This window comes from Trypanosoma grayi (genome assembly GCF_000691245.1).
Source record: "Trypanosoma grayi strain ANR4 Tgr_188_V1, whole genome shotgun sequence".
Taxonomy (NCBI): domain Eukaryota; phylum Euglenozoa; class Kinetoplastea; order Trypanosomatida; family Trypanosomatidae; genus Trypanosoma; species Trypanosoma grayi.
In genome coordinates, this window is record NW_008825807.1 from 14,401 (window position 1) to 24,672 (window position 10,272).

Genomic DNA, 10,272 nt, shown 5'->3' on the forward strand with positions numbered 1-10,272 from the left:
AAAAAAAAAAAAAAGGAAAAGAAGTGTACCAGGGGTGCGACTGGTAAGTGGTGGAGCCGCATCCCATATACCTTATCCACGACGATATGTGAAGCTACAAGGAACGATTTCTCATATTTCCCCAGAAAATTTTCATACTCCCAAAATCCGTGCGTGTTCTCAGCACCAGTGATGAAAACATCATGGCGAAGAATACGCCTCCAACAAACCCCCAATTCCGGAGCTCAATTGCGCCCGGATCCCTACTTTCTAAAAACTTGGGTGCTATATACTCATCGTAGGTGCACTTCAACATGTAAGGAATACCAACGTAGTACACGGGAACACGCCTGCTTCCAGGAATGTAGCACTTCGGCAAAGCCAAACTTAGTGCGGCAAAACCTGCAACTGCCCCATTAGACGTGGCACAGCAATCGTAGCGTGTGTTAAGCTTCGTGGGGCTGAGCTGGCCACTGAACAGGTAGGCAAAACTACTGAACAGTCCTGCCCCTGCATAAAGCGCCAACCCGGATTTCCACCCAATAATCTCCACAATAGGCTTCACCACAAACCACGATGCCAAACTATTTATAACAGCATCAGAGGTCTTGTGGACGTATACGCAGGATAATGGGTTTGGGAAAAGACTAGAGGCCTTTGTCAAGAAGACGTCCCGCATCACCATGGGCTTGGGGCTGCGCAGCATCACCGGGTTGTCTGCGTAGCTGTCTTTGTGGTAAAGGAGAAAAAGCGTTTGATCAGTCGTAAGGGTCAGCGCGAAAAAAATCCCCGCATTACCCACGCCTGCGTGAGCCGCCATTGCCAGCCGAGCCACCTAAAGACCCCTACACGTTGTGGAGAATGCAGGCCAGAAGAAAAAGGAGCAGGGAGCACCCCACCCCAACAAAGAAAAAAAAAAGGAGCCATTACATACACTAGGGCGGAGCAACGACAAGCTCACACCAAAAAAAGGAACAGCGGGTAAAAACAAATCCCAAACAAACCCAGACAGAAATAAAATTGCGGATCTTTACACCTCCACACTTCACGCATTCTTTTTTTTTTTTTTACGGTCTCCAAGCCAACATGGTTGGAAACACAACGAGAAATACATGCGGACTGCGAAACGTGTAGCGGCTACGCACGTGTTTCTAAACGAAGAGACTCCATTCCGCGAAGGCACACAGCTATCCGAATGATATGGCGAAAGTACCGGCGCTTTCATTTTCCGACTTGGTTGTTGTTGTTGTTGTTGCTTTCTTTTTCTTCCGCCTTTTGATGGGGGCACACACGCACACAGAGACACCTCAACGGCAATTGTCTCCAACGAGGTGGTGGGAAAGAAGTGAAGGCCTTCTTCATCAAACGCCCTCGGGTGTCAACGCCCCAGTTGGCCACCACATTGACGTGGAAACAAAACATGCAACTTGAGCGAGACCGATGCACATCCGTTTGCCTTCAGCGGTCACAACTGAGACCTGGCAGTTATCGGCTTGAGAATTTGGAGCTGCGCTTTAATTGCCTCACGGGTCGCCTTGAAATGCATCAGCGTCAATACAGGTATTTCTTTAAATGTTCCATCACCCGCCTTATGGATAGCACCAACACCGTTGAGGCGCGGCACATCACACGCGGCCACCACTTCCACCACTTTGGCACCAACAATATCCGTAAGCCACAGCACAGAGATGACGGTCTTGCCTGTAGCGATGAAGTCATCAACAATGAGAACACGTGAGTCACTTGAGATACTGTTGTTACGAATTGAGTGAGATGGAACCAAAGCGGTGGCATTTGGACTCTCACGAACAAAGGAAGAGGGAAACCGTTTCGTTTCGCGGGCAAGAACAAAAGGAATGCCAAGCTCCAGTGCCAGAGGCGCTCCAATGAGGTATCCACGAGACTCGAGACCGAGGATGTGAGTCGGGCCATCGGCACCCATGCTGCGGTAGCGTTCACCAAGGAACTGGATGACCTGCCGGAACAAGGCTGGGTTCTCTGTTAGACTACTGACGTCAAATAGACGGCTCACGTTCCGGTGCAGCGACGGTGATGGTTCACCAAACACATTTGCGTACAACTCCTTTGTTAGCGGATGTGATTCCTTGAGCACAAAATGCTTCGGTGCACACACAGCAATGGACATCTCAGCTGCTGAGTGGAAAAGAAACAAAAAAGAAAAGCAGAAACAGAGGAACAGTCGGGAAAACAAAAAACAGAAAACACAAAAAAAAAAACTTCTTTTTTCTTCGTGGAGGGGGAGGGGATAAGTGAACGCCACCTACGGCGCCAATAGCACACCAAACAAGGAAGCCTTGTCGGGCAATTCACAAACCGTGATGGGGCTACAGCAGAAATTCATCTCCACCAGTTTGGTCGTAAGGAATAAAGGGAAAGCTCCACTCAGATTCAAGATCTCCAAACAGTTCACATTCCTAACCATTTCAATAGCCTTACCAACAAAAGCAAAGTCTGTACCAAACATCGACAATCAAAACATAAGTGACAAGTGACCGTATTTTTGAATGCCCAAATCAGTCCTGCTTCCGCCAGTGTAAAAGGACGGGAAAGAAGAAAAGAGAGCGTGTCTAGGCCATACACATCGTATTTCAGTCATTCCCGGAAGTGCAACAGCACACGTATAAGTTTGAATGCGGTGCAACAGGCTGCTTGCGCCGTCAGCCAGTTCATTGAATATCGGAAACCCCACACCAAACTAACTGAAGCACACTCAACGAAAAAAAAAAACATTTATGCATCATGCTTTACCACACAAAAACTCTGAAGAGAGCCCACACCAACAGATACACAGCAAACACAAAGGCAAATCTGCATGTCCTCACTATCCTTATATCATTTCTATTTCTGTTCTTTTTTTTATTTCCTTTTGTTTGCCTGCTTTTCGGTTGTCGTGATAATCACAATTAGCACTATCCATTGATATGCATGGCAGCTAGAGCTTGCTTAATGCCTCGCGGTAGCTGATCACACGGGGGCCCTCGAAATTGGGAATATCACCACAATTTTCTTCAGTTAGGATACTTTCCTCCGCAAGTGTTAAAAACGGAACATTCCTGTAACGCCCGCCATTGTACTTGTGCGACAGCTCTGAGCCCTTGAGGAACGTCAGTCCCAGAACCGAAACAACCTCAAGGGTAGTAGCGCCGCTGGCCTCAACGAGTTGAAGCCCCGAGAGTGCAGTCCCGCCCGTGGCAAGCACATCATCTACAAGAATAACGCGTGAACCCTTGCTGATGCTGCCATTGCGAAGCGTCATGACGTCCGGTATATCCTCCTTGTATTCCTTCTCGTATGGCTCGCTCTTAATGAGAGGGCCCGCATTTTTCTCAGCCTTCCGTAGTAGCACAAAAGGAATGTCAAGCTCCACAGCAATCATCGGCCCAAGAAGGAAACCACGGGCATCAAAACCCGACATGTGTGTCGGTGGTTCCGGAAAGCTTCTGTAACGCGCCACAAGGAAGTCGCGAATTCCACGCATCACAGACGGATTCTCAGTGATGCTAGAGACATCCGCGAAACGGGGAATATTTCGGGGAGAGAATTTTGGAGAGTACCACTTATACGCCTTGCGTATCTGCTCGCGCAGCGGTGACTCCGGCGGAAGGGTAAAGTAATTTGGGAGAATTTCCACAAGGGACATGTGCACTTGAGACAAATGATGCGGCGGAAACTGGGTAGAAGTGGAGGAAAAAGAAGGGAGTCAAAGAAAGAGCATGGAAAACGACTCTGTATCGTTAAAGGAGGAGCGAAGCCCTCAAATTACACATCAAACAACAACAACAAATACGGCGAAGGAAGCAGCAAATCCTCAACTTCCACCCCCACTTGGAAACCTTTCTTAACACTGACGAGCCATGCGCCGCCTCTCCAGTGACAGAACGTGCTCGACATCGTCATCGGAAATCACCTCTCGACCAAAGCTCGCCGCACACGCGCGTATCAGTGCGGCCGTCATGGAAAACGAATTGTTGTGTAGGAATGGGTCATGGTTGTTCCAGCGCGGCTCCGACCTGCCAAAGGAAACCAGCCTGTCGGCCAGCCCAAGTGCCCGAGAGGGGTTATCCTTCTCAAACCGGCGGCGCACACATCGCACCTGTGCCAAGTAATCCCGCACATCATCCGTAGTCAATCCGTTGGAAGGCGCCGCGTCTACCGGAAGCTCCGGCGTCCACCGCAGGGAGACAGCAAACCGAAGCAGTTCAACCTCCTCTTCCATCGTCGCTGATGAGAGGGCGAGGAAGCTGAGGTCAATGGGAACCTCATACATCTGGTACGGGTATTCAAGCGGTAGCATCTCTTTATGTATGACCACAAAGAGGGCATCCTGCAGAGTAGAGGTTGATTTGGCTACCGCACTGCAGTCCAGCGTGACGTGCGTCCCATTGGCGAGCTGCAGCATACCGGTGCGCAGCACATTCGTCACCTGGTCCTGTTGCGGGGTGATGCGCCGTGTCGTGTCCAACAGCTGCGTCCCATCAAGCAACACCTCACCAACGGGAACCACATCCCGCAGGTACGCCGACCACGCCCCAGGGTTCAGGTCTTGGCCCTCAACGCGTAGAGGAACATCACCAATGGGTGTGGCACTTTCATGTGTCACAACACGTGAACAAAGGTGCAGAAGAATGTACTCCGCAAGCAGGGCGTCACCTTCGCAAATAGTGTGGGTCATGTACTGCACCACAAGTGGTCGCCTGCTTTCAAAGAAAACTGGCAACAACGGCCGTTCCGGTGCACTATAGACATGTCGCCATGACATGCACGTCATACGCGAGAGCAACCCCGACGGAAGCTCCTCCGCATGCCAGGCACCAAAACCTTCGAGCTCGTCAAATTCACCGGTGTCGTGCGTGCTCAGGGACGCGGGTGGATCATCAAGAAAACCAAAAAAATCAACCACATCATTCAGCTGCAGCCGTTCCTTGTCTGCATTGCTGTGCTGAATGACAGTCACTATGCATGCTGTATGTAGGGCAGCAGAGACTGGTGGATGCGGAAGGTTCAACTGCTGATGGAGCGGCACCCCCAACACCGGCTGGGGGTCGTCACGGCTCTGTGGTACCACCGCGTCTTCGCGGCGCTGCCGGGTGCCGCGCTCCGTGACACCGCCCTCATTCTCATCGTGTTGTGATTGCTGCTGCTGTTGCTGTTGATCGTCGTCTGGTCGATAGCGGCGCTTGCGACCCATGGAAGCATGGCGAAGTGCCATCTGCTCGGAGAAGGCAGTGCGCTCATCATCTGCCGCCCCCTCATGCTGCGCGTCGTAGAAGTGCGCATTTCCCGGCACAGGAATGACGTAAAACAACGTTGCCTCTAACATCGCCGCATCGTCACCGGACACGGTACCAAAGAAATCCGCGCACGAGGCACGGTACAGCGTGATGTTCGGCTCCACCTCCTGTATCATGCCGCGGCAGCGGCACAGCTTTCCTGGAAGGCGCCGCAACGGGCTCAGCGGAAACACATCGTGGAGCGGCACCGCAGGGACGGTGCCGAGCATGACGTCGCGGAGGTGATTGTGGACGTACGCCAACGCCGCACCAACGCCACCAAGCTCCGAGCTCTTTTCTCGGATGAGGTTTCCCACCTCTGTCTGGCTGAACGCGAGGTCCATCCCTTGCCCTCATCCACACACATACATACACAGACAGAGAGAGAGAAAAGAGCGTGACGGCCACCACAGTAAGCAAGCGAATGGTCGCAAGACGGAAGTCACCTCACAGTGCCAGAACGCCACTCTGAGGTGGCGCAAGCCGTGATTACACAGGGGATCGTGTGACAAGGGCAGGGGAGAAAATACACATATTCGGCTCAGTGCAGCCATACATTGACAGGATCCTTTACATGTGGAGCAGACGCCAAACATTCAATAACGTGCTTCACGAAATCCTCATCCCCACGCTGAAAAGGCTCATAACGCATCAACAGCGCGCGCAGAAGCCTGTGCGCTTCCAGCAACGCGTCCTTCCAGGTGCGCAATTTATCCGCTACCTCATCATCGCGTTGACGCAGCACATAACTAAGCGTGGCGTCATCCAACGTCTTCAGCCACGCCACATTCTCGAGATAGCCGTCCCGAGTGGCGTCAAAATCCCGCATGCACTGCGCAAACATAGCAGACAATGCTTCGTGCTTCTCACCCAGACGCAACGCCTCCTGCACACTGGAGCGATGCTGTGCAACAAGCGCTGCTCGCTCCACTGACGCCGTGGCATCTTCCAGCAGTAGACGCTTTACCTCATCGTACACATCAACACTGCTACGCATGCTGGCAATAACGCGATTGGCATCGCCCGACACCCGCGCGCGCAGCGGCTCTTCCTGTTGGCGCCAGCTGCTGCACAGCGTCCGTGCGCAGTCACTCTGGAGCTCCACAAGCATTTCCCTCTCAAGCAGCAGAAACACCTCGCGGCGGCGCAGCACCTCATGCCACAGGCTGCACTCCTCTTGCGCCCCCACGCATTTCGCCGTCATGTTCCTCAGTGCCTCCTTCACAGAAGCCAGCTCACGGTTCTCCTCCGCGTAGCGCTCCATCTCAGCTTGCGTGGCGTGGAGGCTGCTACAGAGGTGCTGCACAACACGCTCATGTTCAGCCTCTCGTGCGGTAGCGCGGAGCCACTCCTCATGTAGTTTTTGCTTTAAGTCGCACATCTGTGTACGCATCTGCTGCATCTCCGCCTCGAAACTACTACGAGCATCGGTCAGCATCTTCTCTGCCAAGCGTACTTGCTCTTTCAGCCCTTCATTCTCCTTGATCAGGTAGAAGGACTCCCGCGCGTGGGTTTCCCGCTCAACATTGTGCGACACCTCCATCTCTTTTAGGCGCTTCTTTAGCTCGATAATAAGGTGTGACAATTCGCACTCACGCCCAAGCGCCTCTCGAGCCTCGTGGGCGCGCATGTTCTTCACGACAGCGTATTTTTCCCGCAGGCGCGCGTCCCTTGTCACCGCATTACTCTCGGATGCCGCCACCTCTTCCCCGCATGACAGTTTTGGCTGCTGCGGCTGGTGTGGAGCGGGAGAGACCTTGGCGACATCGGACAGCGCCACACTTGCCTTCAGCGCCCCCGCCGCTTTAACCACCGGGCGTGACGAAGAGAGTGGCGTCCTCTTCTCATTTGACACGGCGCAGCTGTGGGGAATGGTGCCAGGTGACACACCGCCAGACCGCTGCTGCCGCCCTTCCTCCATTGTACCCGACACCCTACGCCCAACACACCGAGCCCTGCTGGACGGATAGATAGATAGAGAGAGAGAGAGAGAGAGGGAAAAGAGAGTGTAGCGCAAATATATTACCCCCCACAAAAGAGAAGAAATCTTCAAGAAGAATGTTCTACACACACCTGCGCTTCATCCGCAGAGAGAGGACGTGGAAAAAAAAAAAACTTCGTTGCATAGTCTCCACGAATGCACAGCGCCACGCCCCGCGTGGTGGCGAAATGAGAGAACACATCCCCCCATGGTTGAGAGGAAACTTCTTATTACTCTTCAGACGGCACGAACAAAAAAAAAACATGAACCTGAAGGAGACTACTGTTTTTAAAAAAAAAAACACATAAATAGATAGACAAGGTAAGCATGGTAGAACACTTGCACAAGTTTCAACTTGATATTCAAACTGTAGTCTTTGTTTCTCAGTTTTTTTTTCTTATTATTTGTATGCCGTTGGCCGCAACTCACGTCCCGGCAGGGCACACACCAAGTAAAATCACAGAACATCTCCCCCACTGAAAATGTCTTCCCGCCGCTGCGTTTCAAACTCAGTCACATGTAAAGCAAGCGGGTGGGGTTATATCCGGACAAAACTGCGGAATAGATAGTGCAGACGCATAAAAACGCTGATGCTTGCATAACCAGAAGCAATAAGCGTAGACAAAGTGGCCTGACCAAGGTCTTTTTTTTTACATTGCTGGTTGGGGACGTATTGTACAACAACAACAACAACAACATCAACAACAAACAAAAAAAAACTCTGATGGAAAGCTCACACTGTCACAGATGAAAACAAAAGAAACAACATTGACACTATCACCCTTCACACATACACAGGCAGACACACAAAGAGTAACACAAAACGGTGAAACCACGGAAATAAAAAGTGCATTGAGATCAACGCTGGGAACGCCTATATCGCCAGTTAATGCGTGCATTGTAGTCATCGAGGAGGCCATATACGTTATCAGCACACGAAAGTCTCCCCAAGAGTGGTATCAGGTCCAGAAGGGCACAATCATTTGGGTCACCAAACCAGGAAACGATCGGCAAACCGTTGCGCGGCTGAAATAAATAGGCAGTAGGGCTGTTGTCCAGCAGAATAATTCGGTTCAGAGGGCGCCCCAAAAGCCACAAATCCTTCACGAACGAGCCGTCACACTTCGTGCAGTGCTCGCGGAAGAGCCGCAAGAAGCCCAGCTTGCCTTCCGGATCAAGTTGATCCATCAAAGCCGTGCAGTACGCAGAATGGCTTGCAGTGAATATAACAACCTCAAACATCCGAGACACAACGTTCAGGAACTCGTGAAGGAATGGGCGGTACTTCACATAAATGTTCACATTCCGATTGTTTGCCTCAACATTCAAACATGTATCGAACGGTCCGTCCTTATTTACAACGGAGGAGTGTACCAACGTTTCGTCAACGTCAAGCACCAATGTAATCGGACAGCCACTGCCGATTAGACGGAGGGGGAGCATCGACGTGGTTGGTGCGAGCACCGGTGATCTGTTTGTCGGCGATGCCTTGAGCATGGCGAGGCGAACGTTGAGGTCGCCCATTTCATCATTGCAGTCTTTATTCTCGCCATCGAGGTCGACCGCTGCGGTCGGTGAGGTGCGTCTGGTCGTCGCTGCTGCGGTCCGATCCGCCTGTGTGATAATGCTGTCGTTCGGCAGAGCGCTCTTCACAACAGCATTGGCCTCTGGGGCGTCTCGAACGTCGTATCGCTCATTACGCTCACGGTAGCGTTGGAAAAACGGCATCGTTTTCTTCACTGGTGGTGACGAAGATGATGACATATTCATCGCGGCACAACGCCTATGACTTTCTAGTGGAGCCACTGACGAGAGACACGTTGAGGCGAAGACAGGAGAAAGGGGAAAGTAATCACACAACGTCAGAGTGGCAAAGAAAACTGTGCTCCCGAGAAATCGTAAGCATACAAGCATATAGAGCCCACACAAAAAATAGAAAAGGATCAAAAACAAACTAAATGAATCATTTCGTTGGGAGTGGGTAGAGATGCTTCACCCTAAATCATGCGGGCGAGGAAGCGGTTGACAAGAGTGTCACGGTTGCCGTAGTCACCACCCTCGACGAAGTGGCGGCGCTTCTGCTTCATGCCACCGGCCGGCGGGGCCAGCTTGAAGGGCCACAGGCCGTTCGTCACAGCACGGAAGTGCTTGCCGCCAGTGTAGATCTGGTTCACGATGTCCTCGGCGCAGACAACATCATCGTTGTTGTACTTGTCCTTGATCATCTGGTTGTCGCTGATCTTCACGCGCTGCCCGTTGATCTTCAGGTGGCCGCGCTTGTACACCATCGCACGCACAGTGCGCAGGGACGGGTAGCCGTACGTGATGTAGGGCTCGACGGCGCGGAGCATGTTCTCCATGGGCTTGTTCAACCGCACAAAGACGGTGTTGAAGATCTGGCGCAGGCGCAGCAGCTGCAGGATCTTGCGCTGCTTGGGCGCCACCTTCGCGATACCGCGGATGCGAGTGACCACCGCCACCTTCGGCTTCGCCTCAAGGTAGTAGTTCCCGTGGCTCTTCGCCTGGCGGCGCAGGTGCACGAGCTTCTTCTCGGTGGAGCGGTACTCGCGGGAGTACTTGAGACCGCGCGTGTACGCCAGCTTCTTCAGCGAAGCCTTGGCAGCCTTGTTGGCGACAACCGCCTTCTTGAAGTTCTCCGTCTGCTGCTGCTTGAATGCAGCGCGCTTGATAGCGGACTCCGGGGCAGGGACAGTCTTCGCGGGCATGTTCTCTACCTTTTTCTTCCTGTGTGTTTGTTGCGATGTGGGTGTTGGAGACAAGACGGACAACGTTGCATTTTTCCAATCAGCAGAGAGGCGCAGAACGTGCACGACAACACTCAGTTCGTGTAACAGCACCAGCACACAAAAGCCAACGATTAATAAACAAAGAAATGGAAAAATCGAAACATATCATGCACAGCTACCGTGTTGACCTAAATCATGCGGGCGAGGAAGCGGTTGACAAGAGTGTCACGGTTGCCGTAGTCACCACCCTCGACGAAGTGGCGGCGCTTCTGCT

The 10,272-nt window shown here is 52.3% G+C and overlaps 7 protein-coding genes across 7 annotated transcripts; all 7 read right to left on the reverse strand.

Moving 5' to 3' along the window:
* Positions 1 to 94: 94 nt before the first annotated feature.
* On the reverse strand, positions 95 to 799 carry DQ04_01881090 (hypothetical protein; the record flags this gene model as incomplete). The annotated part of the gene is made up of 1 exon (XM_009311272.1): positions 95 to 799. One exon carries the CDS (start codon positions 797 to 799, stop codon positions 95 to 97), a length of 705 nt encoding a protein of 234 aa, XP_009309547.1.
* A 645-nt stretch (positions 800 to 1,444) lies between these two features.
* On the reverse strand, positions 1,445 to 2,125 carry DQ04_01881100 (putative Adenine phosphoribosyltransferase; the record flags this gene model as incomplete). The annotated part of the gene is made up of 1 exon (XM_009311273.1): positions 1,445 to 2,125. One exon carries the CDS (start codon positions 2,123 to 2,125, stop codon positions 1,445 to 1,447), a length of 681 nt encoding a protein of 226 aa, XP_009309548.1.
* An 807-nt stretch (positions 2,126 to 2,932) lies between these two features.
* DQ04_01881110 (putative Adenine phosphoribosyltransferase) lies at positions 2,933 to 3,640 on the reverse strand (the record flags this gene model as incomplete). The annotated part of the gene is made up of 1 exon (XM_009311274.1): positions 2,933 to 3,640. The coding sequence occupies one exon, from the start codon at positions 3,638 to 3,640 to the stop codon at positions 2,933 to 2,935; it is 708 nt and encodes a 235-aa protein (XP_009309549.1).
* Positions 3,641 to 3,838: 198 nt separating this feature from the next.
* Positions 3,839 to 5,614, reverse strand: DQ04_01881120 (E2F target protein 1; the record flags this gene model as incomplete). Its single annotated transcript, XM_009311275.1, has 1 exon — positions 3,839 to 5,614. The coding sequence occupies one exon, from the start codon at positions 5,612 to 5,614 to the stop codon at positions 3,839 to 3,841; it is 1,776 nt and encodes a 591-aa protein (XP_009309550.1).
* Positions 5,615 to 5,811: 197 nt separating this feature from the next.
* On the reverse strand, positions 5,812 to 7,191 carry DQ04_01881130 (hypothetical protein; the record flags this gene model as incomplete). Its single annotated transcript, XM_009311276.1, has 1 exon — positions 5,812 to 7,191. One exon carries the CDS (start codon positions 7,189 to 7,191, stop codon positions 5,812 to 5,814), a length of 1,380 nt encoding a protein of 459 aa, XP_009309551.1.
* Positions 7,192 to 8,109: 918 nt separating this feature from the next.
* Positions 8,110 to 9,021, reverse strand: DQ04_01881140 (putative nuclear lim interactor-interacting factor-like protein; the record flags this gene model as incomplete). Its single annotated transcript, XM_009311277.1, has 1 exon — positions 8,110 to 9,021. The coding sequence occupies one exon, from the start codon at positions 9,019 to 9,021 to the stop codon at positions 8,110 to 8,112; it is 912 nt and encodes a 303-aa protein (XP_009309552.1).
* Positions 9,022 to 9,248: 227 nt separating this feature from the next.
* On the reverse strand, positions 9,249 to 9,977 carry DQ04_01881150 (60S ribosomal protein L7; the record flags this gene model as incomplete). Its single annotated transcript, XM_009311278.1, has 1 exon — positions 9,249 to 9,977. The coding sequence occupies one exon, from the start codon at positions 9,975 to 9,977 to the stop codon at positions 9,249 to 9,251; it is 729 nt and encodes a 242-aa protein (XP_009309553.1).
* Between the last annotated feature and the right edge of the window lie 295 nt (positions 9,978 to 10,272).